This window comes from Rana temporaria, chromosome 9 (genome assembly GCF_905171775.1).
Source record: "Rana temporaria chromosome 9, aRanTem1.1, whole genome shotgun sequence".
Classification (NCBI taxonomy): domain Eukaryota; kingdom Metazoa; phylum Chordata; class Amphibia; order Anura; family Ranidae; genus Rana; species Rana temporaria.
In genome coordinates this window covers 142,965,703-142,982,534 of record NC_053497.1, presented here as the reverse complement: position 1 = coordinate 142,982,534, position 16,832 = coordinate 142,965,703, and the positions used below count along the sequence as shown (strand labels likewise).

At 44.2% G+C, this 16,832-nt stretch overlaps 1 protein-coding gene across 1 annotated transcript in view; it reads left to right on the top strand.

Annotated features, from left to right (window-relative positions):
- Window positions 1-16,832, top strand: part of PTPA (protein phosphatase 2 phosphatase activator) — a 169,575-nt gene that overhangs the window by 135,816 nt on the left and 16,927 nt on the right. Inside the window, exon 9 of the mRNA XM_040324686.1 lies at window positions 5,266-5,373. Within this exon, the coding sequence (XP_040180620.1) occupies window positions 5,266-5,373 (108 nt within the window). The remainder of the gene's footprint in view (window positions 1-5,265; window positions 5,374-16,832) is intronic.

Sequence of the window (16,832 nt, the reverse complement as noted above, 5' to 3'; positions counted from 1 at the left end):
TTGTCCTCTTATTTATTTATTTTTTATTTTTGAAGCTCCACTGTGTAGCAAGCACACAAAAATGTGTATCATTCAGTTGGTCCGATCTCTGAAATGATAGAGTCCTAAACCCTGACCCCCCTGGGGCATGAGATTTCTGATGAGGGCAGAGTACTCTTGGACCACCTGGTTCTAAGGGCAAAAGTTTTTTTTACCCTAATGCATTCTCTGCACTAAGGTAAAAAACATCAGGCAGACCCCTGCCAAGGCAAGGTTTATCCAGGTACTACATCAGGGCTCCACTGAGGGGGACAGAACCAGACCAAATGCCTTGTGCTTATCCCAAGATTTGATGGTACATGACCCCATCTATCATCCATTTGATGCAGTGATGTTATCCTGTCCTCTTAGCAGAAAAACACACCCAAAAGCAATAATGTTTCCACCTCCATGTTTGATGGTGGGGATGGTGTTCTTGGGGGTCATAGGCAGCATTCCTCCAAACACAAGAGCTACATTTTGGTCTCCTCTGACCACAGAACTTTCACCCAGTTCTCCTCTGAATCATTCAGATGTTCATTAGCAAACTTTAAATGGGCCTGTAAACAGAACAGAACAGAGGGACCTTGCGGGCTCTGCAGGATTTCAGTCCTTCACAGCGTAGTGTGTTACCGATTGTTCTCTTGGTGACTATGGTCCCAGCTGCCTTGAGATCAGTGACAAGATTCTCCCGTGTAGTTCGAAGCTGATTCCTCACCATTCTCATGATCATTGAAACTCCACGAGGTGAGATCTTGCATGGAGCCCCCAGCCCGAGGGAAATTGACAGTTATTTTGTGCTTTTTCCATAATAATCCCACCAACTGTTGTCACCAAGCTACTTGGCGATGGACTTGTAGCCCATTCCAGCCTTGTGTAGTTCTACAATCTTGTCCCTGACATCCTTGGACAGCTCTTTGGTCTTGGCCATGGTGGAGAGATTGGAATCTGATTGATTGCTTCTGTGCACAGGTGTCTTTTATACAGGTAACAAGCTAAGATTGGGAGCATTTCATTTAACCGGTTAAGGACCGGCTCCTGTACATTTACGTCGGCAAAATGGCACGGCTGGGCAAAGTAACGTGTGTATATATAAGTCACTTAGAAATTCCCCAGTGAAATTCCCTCTGTGCCCGCGGGACCCACGGACTCTATGTCCGCCGGTGTCCCGCGATTGGGTCACAGAGCTGCAGAACGGGGAGAGGCAAGTGTAAACAAGCATCTCCCCATTCTGCCTAGTGACACTGTCACTGATCGTATGCTTTCTCTCATCGGGAGCAGCGATCAGTGACGTGTCACTCGTAGCCACGCCCCGCCCCCTAACAGTTAGAATCACTCCCTATTTTGTTTGGGAGCCACGTCGCACGACCGTGCAATTGTCCGTTAAAGCGACGCAGTGTCGAATCGCAAAAAGTACTCTGGTATTTGGCCAGTGAAATGGTCCGGGGCTTAAGTGGTTAAGAGAGTGCTCCTAATCTTAGCTTGTTGCATGTATAGAAGACACCTCAGAGCCAGAAATCTTGCTGAATGATTGGGGATCAAATGCTTATTTCACTCATTAAAAATGCAAATCAATTTATAACTTTTTTGAAATGCTTTTTTTCTGGATTTTTTTTGCTGCTATTCTGTCTTTCACTGGTAAAATAAACCTACCATAAAATGTACAAAATCAGCAGGGGATCGAATACTTTTTTCCCTCACTGTACAGTGCTGACATCACCCTTCAATAGGAGACACAAGTGTCTATTAGGAAGAAGGAAGGAAGGAAGGTCTTCTCACTTCTAGTTTTTCAGTTTTTCTTGGTTATAATTGCTTGTTGAGACTAGATGGTGCAGATCTTTTGCTCCTGGTCTGCACCTGTGGCTTGGTAACTCAGTGGGTTGTGATGTTCTATTTATCAGATATAAAATGGCTAAATACATTCTAGGTACATCAAAACAAAAGCTGTGCAAAATCACACATTTTAGGAAGCCACAACAGTCTAGGTAGAAATAACTGTCCGCTGCCAGCATGCTGTAGACAAGAACCCCAACTCTGGGGAAGCAGTGGTCTTTCTGCTGAGGTTTGACCCACCACCTACTGAGTCATCACTATAGCTTCATAATTAAAGGGGTTGTAATGGTACAATTTTTTTCCCCTAAATAGCTTCCTTTACCTTAGTGTAGTCCTCCTTCGCTTACCTCATCCTTCCATTTTGCTTTTAAATGTCCTTATTTCTTCTGAGAAATCCTCACTTCCTGTTCCTCTGTCTGTAACTCCACACAGTAATGCGAGGCTTTCTCCCTGGTGTGGAGTGTCGTGATCGCCCCCTCCCTTGGATTACAGGAGAGTCAGGACACTCTCTACAATGCAGATAGAGAAAGGAGCTATGTGTTAGAGGGCGTCCTGACACTCCCGTAGTCCAAGGGAGGGGGCGAGCATGACACTCCACACCAGGGAGAAAGCCTCGCATTACTGTGTGGAGTTACAGACAGAAGAACAGGAAGTGAGGATTTCTCAGAAGAAATAAGGACATTTAAAAGCAAAATGGAAGGATGAGGTAAGTGAAGGAGGACTGCACTAAGGTAAAGGAAGCTATTAAGGAAAAAAATTGTACCTTTACAACCCCTTAAGAGAGCATGAACTTTGCTAATTGCAGAGCTATAGGTCTCAGTCAGCAGAGGAAGTGTTGGACCTCTGTAGCGTGAACACTGTTTCCACAGAGAGAGCAAGGGTCCTTCTACAAGGCTTGCAGGCTGGGGACAGGTTTTTCTACTCTGGTTGTTTTTTGTTTTGTTTTTTAAGAAAACTAACAATATACTTTATACACCTTGTGTTTTGATGCAGCTGCAATGAATTAGCTGAGTTAAACTGAACGTTCATTTGGGCTTTCATTTTGTCTTTTCAAACAAGGTAATCAGCCTTGCTCCCAAGTGTAGGAATAGGGGAGGAGCCTTGGGACGTGTGGTTGATGTCACTTCACATTATTGGAGAACTGGAAGTGTCATCTTAGGAAATTCAGGAAGGAAACTGGCAGCTCAACCAGGAAGTGTCTGCGGAAAGCTGGGACTTTACACAGCTAAAACTACAATGGCCTAGCTCCAGGCAGTACATTGCATCTCACACTCTATAACTGTATATTAAATCGGGTGGTAAATATTTAAAAGCACCCAGACTATGCTACACGGACAGTTGCTTTAAATACCGCAGATGGTCAAAATATATTGTGTTGCTCAGCAAACATATATATCATGTAGCTGTTGCAAATTGGAAGAATACAATAACCTTTATCAATTAAAACAATTTCATAGAGTACACTACACGAATGGGGGCACAGTTATGTATGCAACTCCTTGAAGATATAAGCACCCCAAAATATCAAGTTATGTGTTTAAAGGGGTTGTAAAGGTTTTTTTATTTTACAGTTCCTATTGAGGACTAATACTATATATATATGGACTAATGCAGTTCTATATTACAAACATGTGAAATGTATTTTGAAACTGAATTTGACTTGATATCATCCTTGTACGATCCATTGCACTGCACCCCTTAGACTGGGAGATGGTGGGGCAGTACCAGGCTAGTACTGACAGGAGAGAGAGCCGCGGGGTGAACTTAGTCATATGCTGGGGATTGAGGGAGAAAAAAAGTCAGGTCACCAGGCTGGCTGTACTGTACCAAATTTTGCCTTAAAGCAGAAATACCTTTTATTTTTTAGTTGCTAGCAGGCATGTTTATATGGCAGAAAAGTATGTATCTGCCATAAAAGCTCTTACCCTACCTGCTTACATTTTTCCTAATTGTAAACTGACAACTGCACTTGTACAACTTAGTGAGGGTATGTCATAAGTGCTGGGACAACTCCCATGCACATGCATGAGTGTTACATCATCACTAAATGGCCAGTAGAGGAAGCTGAAGACTCTAAACCCATAATAAGACCAGCAGAAGGTGGCAGCGATCACATTTCTTGATATGTAAAGTAATTCTGCCATAAGTGGAAAATATGCTGCGTATGCTTGCAAATGATGTCAGAAGCCCTGAGAATTACTGGTATGTTTGGTTCCACCTATTTATTAGCCTCCTATCACCTCTGCTGTTTACACGGGCAGGACGAGAGATTAGAGTGAGCAGAAGGGTGACTTCATCTGTATGCTGCCGCTCTTTTTGTCCAATCAGCAGGGGGGGGGGGGGGTAAAGTAGTGTTCTTGATCAAATTATGTTGCCATTGTTGGCTTTGCTGTCTAGCAAGGATGCCGAGATCAAAAGACTTGCTACACAGCATTTTACATTTCTTGTGAGGTGAAACCATACCTGCATATGTCTACGTGTGCTTGCTCTCATTGGAACAACTTGCGTACCATGCTTCTAAAAATATTAATGCTATTAAAGCTGGCCACTTACATTTAAGATGAATGAATCCGCTGCTTCCGCTATTGTATATTGACAGCCTGCCCCACTGGCTGGCAAAATGCCCAAACCGCACCCAACTGTTTAGATGCAGCTGATGTTTGGTGGGCAATTTTCTGTCCAGCTCCTTTGATTTTTCTGTAGAGGGATGTCAAGCGGGAGGGTCTCATGACAGGGATACCTACCCTATGGTCGAATTTTGGTTGGTTTATCAGGAACCAGTTTTTATGATTCCATTTTAATAAGGCTTTCATTAACGTTCACCTGTGTTAAGGTAACCCGTTCTTTCACTAGAGTGTCCTGACCTGGGTTAAATCATTGTTGAAGGCCCAATGATCACATGGTCTTTTCACTTGCTGTTGCTTTACTGGTATCTCTTCCTATCCATGACTATCCTGGGTGTTCTTGCATGCACAATCCAGCTGTGCGAAGGACAAGCAGTCTGTTTACAGGGAACCACAGAGCTTTCCATAATCTTTTTGTAAGGAGGGCAGATCGACTTATCAAAGGTGGAGAAATAGTTATGGTTTTCCACTGATTGATTTTGCTCCATGCACATGAGATGGTGTTTAGTCCAGCTGTATTTAGCTGGCTTGGCTTAAAGTTTCATGACTTGATACTTTTGTCCAGAACATAGCTTGCAGTCCATGTCCTTAGAGGCAAGTATTCCAGGTTCATAAATATAGAGAAAAGGAGAAGCAGTATTCATGTTGGGCCAGTAGCTTTATACTCTTGGAGGATATTTATGGTGTTAACGGTTGCCTTTCCTAAATGATCCTTAAACATTGCAAAATAGTGGTCTTTGATGGCTTCTTTACTTGCTGCTGGAGAAATCATTTTTATTTTATGTTTCAGATGAAGACAGGACCTTTTGCAGAACACTCCAACCAACTCTGGAATATCAGCGCTGTCCCAACTTGGGCTAAAGTCAACCAAGGCCTGATCCGCATGTACAAAGCGGAGGTGAGATTCATTAAGCGACTAAGAGCCGGTTCACACTGGGGCGACCTGGGATCCGACTTGAAGTCTCCCCAAGTCATCCCAAGTCGCGCAGTTGAGAAAATCAATGGAAGTGAATGGAGCCGTCTTAATGTACACTACTGAAGTCGCTTCGACTTCAGAAAAGGTTCCTGTACTATTTCAGTCCAACTTGTAGGCAACTTGTACCCATTGATATCTATGGAAGTTGCCCCAGAAGTCTGATCGCTGTCTTAACTGAAGCAACTTTCCAGGAAGATGACATACATTTCTCAGGCAAACCCCTCCCCCTCCCTCCCACAGAGCTGATTGTTGTTTGATTGGCCACTGGAAATCCTCCTGTCCTGGAGGCGACTTGAAGTTGCCTTGTAAGTTGCCTGATAATTCAGTCGTGTCCAAGTTGCCTCCCAAAGTCGTGCTGGAAGTCGTGTTGCCCCTGTGTGAACCGGCTCTAAGACTTGTACAGTTCAGATGAAACCAAAGCCAAAAACTTTTTGTTTGCTTTGGATGGAGTAGGAAATGGATAAAATTCCTTTTTTAAGTTTTTTTTTTTTTTTTTCTTTGGGAAATGTATCTTTACTTCCTGTTCTGGAGTTACCACAGAAAGTGAGAGAAAAATACCGTCTTAGACAGTTGTTACTGGAAGAGGTGTCCCTATTGAGATATATATTGTATTGTATATACATAGAGTACATGCATACAGTAGTTTACTTTGAAGTGCTATTTTCATTCCCACAAGTGTTTTGTTAGTTTACCACTGAGAGTAGGGAGCACTGATTTTTCAGTTTTTCTGAACATTGTGTTAGTTTAAGGCACTGTCCGACCAACCATGGAGGTCACACAGATGGCTATGGAGGGTTATTGTGGTTTCCAGTAACCACAAAAAGACCATGCGATGTGACATCTTTTGAAACTTACAAATTTCTTTTTATAAAGCATTTCACAGTGTATTTTCATAACCGCGTTCTTCAAGTGTCAACCACAAACCATGTTGTCTTTGATATGGTGGCAGTGTTGTAACGAAAGCTTTATCTGTGTTAATTGCTATTTGGAGAAATCCTTGCTGAATTTCCACTACGTTGCTGAAAATAGCACTTGCCACAGTTAACGTCACTTGTCCCCGAAACAGTGGCTCGAGAGGAAAATGTCATGTCTCACCTCGACCTCTTTAGGGATGCTCAGAACTCGCAGTCTTTTACACTCTCTGTGGATAGAAAATCAAACAAAGCTTTATTGACTGATATCTTTTCATTCAAAATTCATGATTCAAATATTTTTTTTTAAATCCTGTGGTACCTAAGAAATTAAAAAAATATTGTCTAGGCACCTAAACCTGCATGGCACGGCAAGTAATCTTTAATGCCCCTACCCCCAGCAACAAATACTTGCCTTTCCTTTGGTCCCCCAAGCTCCATTGAGCCATTGGGAGTGATCGAAATACTCGTTACTTCTGAGCATGGAGGCGCATTTGTGACTTGCTCTACTTTTCCCTCAAGCAACAGTGCTGTCACATGTAGGGACAGGGAGAGTGTTGGATTGCCATTCACGATGAATAGCACCGCAGTGCACCAAAGCACGTAAGGTACGTTACTGCAACATACATGTGTGAATAGGCCCTTAGACCTAGCTAAGCTGCCTGTATAACAAGATTGTTGTCTGAACAAATTAACAAATCTTCTGATATATCATTTAAGTACACATTTAGCTGATTGCTTGATGTTAACCAGTACTGTCCTTGATCAATTTAAACTGCAACTAAACACTTATTTTTCAGCCAAGGAAGCTGCCATCTTAGCCTGTGTTTGATCTTCAGTCCCATGGTGCTGCACATGTGATTAGTTATGACATCAGCCGTTTGATGGTTTGACAGTTTGGTTGACAGCACAGGCAAATGTGACAGTTGGTATTCTCAACATTCCAGGAATGTATCTGTTTTTTTGAAACTGTTAAATTGATGGATTTAGTTTCCGCTTTAAATCAAGCCAATATTGCATAGCAAGCACCATAATGTGCCACATCATAACTATACTGTAACCACTTGCTCCACCCCATTAACCGATATTCCTATTCAAATACTAACTTTGGCCTCTTTCACACTGAGGAGTTTTTCAGGCAGTACAGCGCTAAAAATAGCGCCTAAATACCGCCTGAAAAACTCTTGTTCAGCCTTCTCAATGTGAAAACCCGAGGGCTTTAACACTGCGGCGATGCGCTGGCAGGAGAGAAGAAAATCTCCTGCAAGCAGCATCTTTGGAGCGGTGAGAGGAGCGGTATGTATACTGCTACTTCACCGCTCCTCCCCATTTAAAACAATGTGAAACCGCGATAATACCGCCCGCAATGCGCCTCTGCAGAGGCGCATTGCGGGCAGTATTGACCCTTTATCGGCTGCTAGCGGGGGTTAATACCGCACCGCTAGCGGCCGAATCCCGTGGCAATTCCGACGGTATATCGCCGCTATTTTTAGCGGTGCTATACCGCCACCGCGCCTCCCGCCCCAGTGTGAAAGGGGCCTTAGGCCCCTTTCACACTTGTACAACTTGGGACTGCAAAGTCGTATGACAAATTGTTACCCATGATTTCCAATGACTGTCATTCACATTAGTAATACTTCAAGTCATACCGACTTCAAAGTAGTCTCTGCACTACTTTGGTCCGACTTTGATGCGCGTAAGACAGCCATTCCCTGAAATCACTTCAAAATCGTGCAACTTTGAAGTCGCGGTAGTGTGAAAGGGGCCTTAAACTGTAAAGGTTGTTTGCAGAGTCATTGGCACGTCTGCCTGCTTTGCACTCCACAATGGTGGGCACAAAGCACTGCATTGTAGGATGACGGAGGGGGTGCTCAGGTCAGGGACTTGGAAAGTACTGAGCATATCGGATCAGTATGACAGCCAGGCAACTAGTATTTACAGAAATAGAGCTTGTGTTGCTGTCATGCAGGACAAATCAGGTTCATAATTGGTGGCCCCGCCAGCAGTACATACTCGCCTTCACTTTACTTTCCCGCTGCGTTGTTCATATTCTTGGAGTGAAGAAAAATATCCAGTACTTTTGTGTATGGGGAATTGGGGATGTGACCAATTTCCCTTCCCCCATCTGACGTTGCTGGTGCATGCTGATTGAGTCACTCAGCGGGGTAGAAAGGGAGGGAAAATAGGAAAATAAATTGGGTGGCAGGGGTTGGTAAACGGTGGGTGTAGTATGCTAGAAGAGGGCAGAGCGGCTCATTATTTCACTGGGCACAGGATCCAAACAGGGCTTCACCCTCCTCTGAGAATACAAACGTATCCCAATGGATCCAAGTCTTGGAGCAGGCCTCATCTTTATTTTGAGTGGATTTACCATGTTTTCCATATTGTTCAGCTCCTCGACTTTCATAAGCCATTGTGGAATGGAAGGAGGGAGTCCCTCCAAAATAGCGCATTGCTCAATCTGGCGGCGTTAAGGAGGTGCCGTAGAATCAAATTTTTTATGTTTTCCCAGGAATGTCCGAAACATGTAGAAGACAGAAGGCAGGGTCCTGCGGGAGGTTGTAATCAGTACAGTTTTGGGAGATGATATGCATTTCTTTCCAGAAATGTTCCAGTTTTGGGCAGGACCAAAAGAAATGCAATAAAGTCCCCCTCTCCTCCTGGCATCTCCAACAGCAGCGTCATTTTTAACTAAAGAGGGGTGCTGTTGATCAAACTCGCCCATTGAATTGAATGGGGCCACACAGCATGCAATTGTGGTGTGGCTGTGTGGCATTACAGGGTTAAATCAGGCAGAAAGGAGGCAATATAACACCCTCTCACTACCTATCAAATGTCTTCTAAAAAGCGATTCAAACACAGATCACTCTTCAGAGGATGCCACAAGCCTGAAAGAGCCCCCACACCAGCAATGTGTTCCAAATGTGTGTGATCGATCACTACTACATGCATACCTCGCACCACAGAGAGCCCATTGTTCCAAGCATGTAGTCAATTACAACTAATAGCGATTTTAGTAGCATGATTTTGTTTAAAAAAAAAAAACATTACCAGAGTATTCTAAAGCAAGTCATAGATTATGCAATTTTCTTTCCTTCCACCATGGGTGGTGGAAGGAAAGAGAATTGCTTGATTCCCCCATCAACATAGTCCCTCCCGTGGCGCTTTTGTGTTCTGCTGATGGAGAGCCTTCTCTTCCGGCAGAACACAATGATTAGTGTTGCCGGATATAGCCGGCGGCACTAATCGTATAGGAAAAACCCAACAGGCTTAAAGCGGAGGTTCACACAAAGTGAACCTCCGCTTTTTGGATCCCTCCCCCCCTCCGGTGTCGCATTTGGTACCTTTCAGGGGGGAGGGGGGGTGCAGATACCTGTCTGAGACAGGTATTTGCACCACTTCCGGGAATCCAGCCTGTGACATCACACCCCCCGCTGTCTTCTGTGAAACACTGTTCCCAGGAGAGAGCGGGGACCAGTGACGGCGTGCTGCGATCCTCGCACATGCGCAGTAGGGAGTCAGGCAGTGAAGCCGCAAAGATGGTGGCGGAAGCAGCCGAGGACCGAGCGATTGCTCAGCCTCGGCTGCTGACATCGCGGGCGCCATTTTTTAAAAGTCAGTAGCTGCCATATTTGTAGCTGCTGGCTTTAAAAAAAAAATCGGCCCGAACCTCTGCTTTAAGTTTTACTGAGCAGGATGTCAGCTCTGTGTCACAAAACGTTCAGCTTTATCTCAGAGTGGTCATACCCTTCGATCAATCTAGGTACAAGCGATCGCAAACATGCGATTTATCATGAACTAAAATATTCAACACCTACAGTACCAACTGAAAATAAAATCTGCCTGGATTGATCTATTCCTATATTCTAAATGACCATTCTTTCAATCTCTATTATGATCAGTTGTTTGACACACATGCAGATATTCGATCAACGGCTACAGCCGATCAAAAGCTTGCTAAATCAATCTCACAGGTCGGGTGTTTACTATTCTTGTTCATTTTATATATATATATATATATTTTAGTTGCATCAAACAATCGATTGAATAATCACATCAGTAAGTGTGTGGTCTCTTTTAAACCTCTCCCATTTTTAGAAAGGGCTCACATTGGTTCTGTATCTGTAAGACGCAGTATTCTAGCTTGGAAAGGGACGGTAGGAAGTGCAGATTTTGGAGCACAGGGGGTTAATGTCCACCCTAGCACAGCTGTAAAGGCACAGTTGTGTTTCACCCATGAAAGAGGCAGAGCACATGGGCTGAATAGAATTAGTGAGGTGAAAAGTTCCTGGAGCCTGTGATTCAGTCCTTCCTCCATCTCCTCCCCCCTCTGCCGGCTTCACATCCTGTGTATGGTTCCACCCACATACCTCTCTAATCTGGGAGCCAGTCTCCTGGATGTCTGCGCTGTCTCCTTCCTGCTCTGTCCCTGTCTGCACCTCCAGCATACAGAGGCCAGGTGAGAAGACTGCGCCTACCTGAGCCCAGCGCCATGCTGGGAGGACGTACACTTGGCTGCTCTATATTCAATCACTTTTATTAAAAAAATACTGTGTTTTCAAAGTGCAGTAACAATCACATAAACTGCAACAGAGACCAAATGCTAACATAAAGAGGCATAGTTACATTTTAAATAAAAAAACATCCCTTGAAATGTTGATCATTTAAAATATTTGCTACTTTTAATGTTTTGCTCTTTTATAGATCACAGATAACCAGTGGATTCCCCTATCCACACTAATGACCCGTACACACGATGCGAATCTCGGACGAAAACGATCGTCCGAGGAAGAATCGTACAATTTTCGGATCGAGTGTACACTGCTTTCGAGAGCCGATCACGACAGTTCATCCGATTTATTATTCAATCGTACACGCGTGAAAATTTCCCTCGTACGATACCAGATCGTACCATTTTCGTTTAGTTAGTATAGTTGTCGTCCTGGGGGAAAAAAAATAATATTTATTGAAAATATGAATCAATTTGACCTACCAACTCGATTTTTAAATCTAATCGATTTTTTTCCCAGCCCTACAATCAGCCTTAGGACGGTGCCATTGCTGGCAATTGCGGCCGATTTGACATGTCAAAGCGCACCAATGTGAACCAGGGTTGAAGGTGGTATTTTTTGTGTGTACCAGGCATAAGCCAAGGAGGCACTCTTTACGTCTAGAGGAAAAGAGATTTCATCTCCAAATACGGAAAGGTTTTTTCACAGTAAGAGCTGTGAAAATGTGGAACAGACTCACTCCAGAGGTGGTTCTGGCCAGCTCAGTAGATTGCTTTAAGAAATGTCTGGGTTCTTTCCTAAATGTACAGAATATAACTGAGTACTAAGATTTGTAGGTAAAGTTGATCCAGGGTAAATCCGATTGCCTCTCAGGGGATCAGGAAGGAATTTTTCCCCTGCTGTAGCAAATTGGATCATGCTCTGCTGGGGTTTTTTGCCTTCCTCTGGATCAACTGTGGGTATGGAGTTGGGTGTATGGGATTGTATTGTGTTTTTTATTTTGTTTATTTATTTTATTTTATTTATTTATTTGTGGTTGAACTGGATGGACTTGTGTCTTTTTTCAACCTAACTATGTAACTATGTAAGCCACCGTGCTTAGTGGGGAGGTACAAATTTGGCCAATTTAGGAGGGGTCAGCTGAAAATGAAACCATCTGGGGCCAGGTTTCAGCCGTACAAAGAGCTCCAAGCTGTATAGTGCTGAAAGCGAACTCTTGATGATTCTTTGGCTTTAGCAGCAGCAGATAATGTGCTAAAAGTTTTTTTGTTTTGGATAAATCGGGGGAGGGCTGAGGTTTTTGTTGCCTGTGTCCTCCTTATGGAGATTTCCCTCATTTCCTGTCCTGACAATGCAGACTGCTGCAGCTCATCCCTCACACACTGTTGACTGTGTCTTGTCATTTGGAGATTGGTGATTTCCTTCAGCTCCAGGCCCCACAACCTCTTTTTTGTAAACGATCTGTTGTAGAATGTAAACACTCAGTATGAATGGATTTGTAGTTTTGCCACAAGAAGCCATCTAGATCTGTACTAAATTGTAAGTTGTCAGACGGCACACATCACACTAAAGTGTTTAATTTATCTCAGAACATCATCTTCTTGGAAACCTGTGTTGACAGAAATTTGGAAGCTGCCATTGCCAGCCTCTTCTTTTGAAAATGCTTGCTCCCTGGCTGTCATACCAAGCCCATTACTTTGTTTCCTGAACCACTTGGTCTAGAACAAGCGTGCAAATAGGAAATTCTGGCTCCACTCTGCCTTCAATGTTGTTCCAGGTCAGGAAATCCGAAAGTACTGAACTGAGAGAAGTAAGAGGTCGCACACCAATGAGATCACTTGTTGTAAGCATTTATTGAGCCAGCACAAGCACATCGAGTCTCCACCCACAGACCATCCCTTATTGTCACATTTCATCCTTTAAGGCTTAGGCAGGCCATACAAGGAGCACGTTTCTTTTTTGCAACCAAAGAAATTCTCTAGATTCCCCCATCAACACAGACCGTGTTACTGCAGGAAGGAATCCCTCCTGCCGGGTCATTGTCTTCTACTGGCAGGGGAAGGCGAAGTATGCTGTTCCTACGGAGAGAAGTCTGTGATTATTGCTAGCGGCTATAGCGGCCACTAGCGATTAATCGCAGGTAAAACCCGACATGCTGGTTGTACGCAAGTTGATCAATCAACGTGGTACATTCAGCCTGCCCATACACGGTTCGAATCTCAAACCATGTATGGCCTGTCTTAGTTGTAGAGAATTCCTTACATCTCTACGACTAAGGCCATGAGGATGAAATGCATGACCCTTCGTATTCCGTGTAGAGGCCGGTAAGCATCTGCACGCCAATGACATCACTCATAGGAAGTCTTTATTGAGCCAGCACATGCACACTGAAAGTCCCTACCTACAGGTCACCCCCTCTGACATGTTTCACCCTTACAGGCTAAGGCTCCATTCACACCTAGGCGTTTTTACGCCCGACGCCCGAAGCTATTGCAGCCTGAAATACGCTGGAGGGGTGATTTAACATTGTCGGCTATGGAGATGGTTCACATCTCCACGCCGAAACGCTGTACGCCTGAAGCTCAAAACAAGTCCCTGACCCTTTTTTTCAGGCGGCTTCGGCGTTCGGCCATAGCTGACAATGTGTAATCACCCCTCCAGCGAAAACCGCGGTAAAAAACGCTGCGTTTTGTCGCAGCAAATCGCGGGACAAAACGCTGCAATTTGACGCGGCAAATCGCAGTACAATATGCCGCGTTCAGGTGTGAATGCAGCCTTAGTCCTAGATATTTTCTAGAGGCTGCAACCTAATGATGTCACTCATAGTAAGTCTTTCTTTAGGCAGCAGTCCTCTCCCACAGGCTGCCCCTTCTTTACGCCTAAGCCCATAAGGTTGAAATACATTACACTCTGTATTCCTTATTGAGACAAGTAAGTGGCAACACACTAATGACATCACTCAAGTTAAGTCTTTTCTGGGCCAGCACACTGAGACATGCTGCTGTGTGCTGATGCATTTCACCCTTACAGATTTAGCCATAAAGATGAGAGGACTCTGACACGTTTCACCCTAATGAGCTTAGTGGTAGAGGTGAGGTCACTGACACGTTTCACCCTTACAGGCTTAGTAGTAGAGATGAGAGGGCACTGACACATTTCACCCTTATGAGCTTAGTAGTAGAGATGAGAGGGCACTGACATGTTTCACCCTTATGAGCTAAGTGATAGAGATGAGAGGGCACTGACACGTTTCACCCTTATGAGCTTCGTGGTAGAGATGAGAGGGCACTGACACATTTCACCCTTATGAGCTTAGTGGTAAAGATGAGAGGGCACTGACTCGTTTCACCCTTATGAGCTTAGTAGTAGAGATGAGAGGGCACTGACACATTTCACCCTTATGAGCTTAGTGGTAGAGATGAGAGGGCACTGACACATTTCACCCTTATGAGCTTAGTGGTAGAGATGAGAGGGCACTGACTCGTTTCACCCTTATGAGCTTAGTAATAGAGATGAGAGGGCACTGACTCGTTTCACCCTTATGAGCTTAGTGGTATAGATGAGAGGGCACTGACTCGTTTAACCCTTTATGAGCTTAGTGGTAGAGATGAGAGGGCACTGACTCTCCCTTTTGTATGTCTAACATCAGAAAGTAATGAAGTCACGGGATCATGGATAATTGCTAAGAAGTGGGCATTTTTGTAGTTCAGCCTCTGTACTTTACTAGGCACTGGTTCTCTTTGCTTGATTTTCTGTCATTATACCGATAGGACAGATTTACTGATTGATTTACTAAAACTGGAGAGTGCAAAATCTGGTGCAGCCATTTTTTTTTTGTCAAAGCTTATTTGAACAAGCTGCTGTTGGAAGCTGATTGGCTACCATGTACAGCTGCACCAGAGTTTCCGCTTTACAGTTCTTGTAAAGCAGCCCCATTGTCTGTTATTGCAGTGTATTGTGGGGCACTGTCGTCCCCATATTTTGGGTATGGGTCTGCTTTAAGGCTACATTCACACTTCAGCGTTTTAAATCGAGGACAGGTTTCCTGCAGTTCTGCCCATGATTTAAAAGCACTGATGTATGAATGACAGATCACAGGACTCGCATTTGAGATGCCAATCATTTGAATGACCACTAAGATCGCGGTGCGGGTCTGCCATGATTTTCCATTTCATTTATTTGTTGGATGTAAATAAGGTACCTTTTTTAGGGAAAGCTGACCACATGCTGAATCCAAGGCGGAAGGTGGTGTGAGGCCTAGCGTGACCACGTGTCCCGGATTGCCTGGGACAGTCCCGCATTTTGCAGGTCTGTCCCGTGCACCTTCATTCCAGGACAATACAGTGTCCCGGAATGAAACTGACACATCCACCCCCTGGGCCAATCTGATGCCCCCTAAAAAGGCTGCCACATCACCGCTTTACTTACTGACAGAACTTGTCCTGGCTGAGAATGCCGGGAGGAGCACAATCCTGCCCCCTGCTTGTGATTGGAGAAATCCTAAATCCCGCCTCTTGTGTCCAATCACTGTGCTGTCATTCGTTACAGCACAAGCTGATTTTTGGGAAGGGAGGGTGTCCCTGAATGGTTGTTTGGAAATGTGGTCACCCTAGTGAGGCCTTCTCCTTGAAGCAACATGGACATTATAGGGCATGTGTATAAAATGGTGTCCCTGCCTTCTGCCAGTATTGAAAAACACAATGGGGGTTATTTACTAAAACTACAGCGTGCAAAATATAGTGCAACTCTGCATAGAAACCAATCGGCATCCAGGTTTTATTGCCCAAGCTGAAATTAGAAGCTCATTGGCTACCCACCCACAGCTGCACCAGATTCTGAGCGCACCAGTTTTAGTAAATGTATCCCAATGACTTATGTTTGGGCAGGAGCTTGGCCTCTTAGGTTTGCGGTTTTGGGGTAGAAAGGGCAACTTTGCTTCTTATAGACGGCGCAAAAGCCACAGCTCCCTTTCCATTCTTCAGCCCTACATGTCATAAGCCCTGTTCCTCTGCTACCATCTTTGTTTTTTCTTCTATGATAACAGACTGAGCTCACAGCCACCAGCCGGTTCAGAGGAGATTAACCGCTTGCCGACCGCCGCACGACTTTTTACGTCGACAGAATGGCACAGGTAGCCAGATTGGCGTACAGGTACGTCCCTTTGAATCTGCCGCCCAGAGGGCGCGCGCACGCCGCCGGGGGCATGCGCGCCGGCCGCGTGGCTCGCGAGTGCGGCCGCAGCGATTGCAATCAGCAATGGCAAAACAGGGGAATGCCTATGTAAACAAGGCATTCCATTATTCTGCCTAGTGACACTGTCACTGTTGAGTGTTCCCCATGATTGGGAACGGTCATCGGTGACATGTCATGTGTAGCCACGCCCCCTAACAGTAAGAATCACTTCCTAGGGAACACTTAACCCCTGCAGCGCCACCTAGTGGTTAACCCCTTCCACTGCCAGTGTCATTTTTACAGTAATCAGTGCATTTTTATAGAGCTGATTGCTGTAAAAATGACAATGGTCCCAAAATGGTGTCAAATGTGTCCGCCATAATGTCGCAGTCCCAATAAAAATCTGATTGTCGCTATAACTAAAAAAAAAACGTATTCATAAAATAAAACAGTCCCCTATTTTGTAGACGCTATAACTTTTGCGCAAACCAATCAATAAACACTTATTGCAATTTTTTTTTTTTTACCAAAAATATGTAAAAGAATATGTGTGTTTATATATTTTTTTGGGGATTTTTATTATATCAAAAAGTAAAAAAAATTTTTTTTTTCAGAATTGTCGCTCTTTTTGTTTAAAAAATAAAAATTTGCAGAGGTGATCAAATACCACCAAAAAAAGCAGTGCCGAATCGCAAAAAGTGACCTGGTCTTTGACCACCAAAATGGTTTGGAGCTGAAGCGGAAGTCTTTTGTTGTGAATAATGTCAGCTGGCATGGACAATCATAA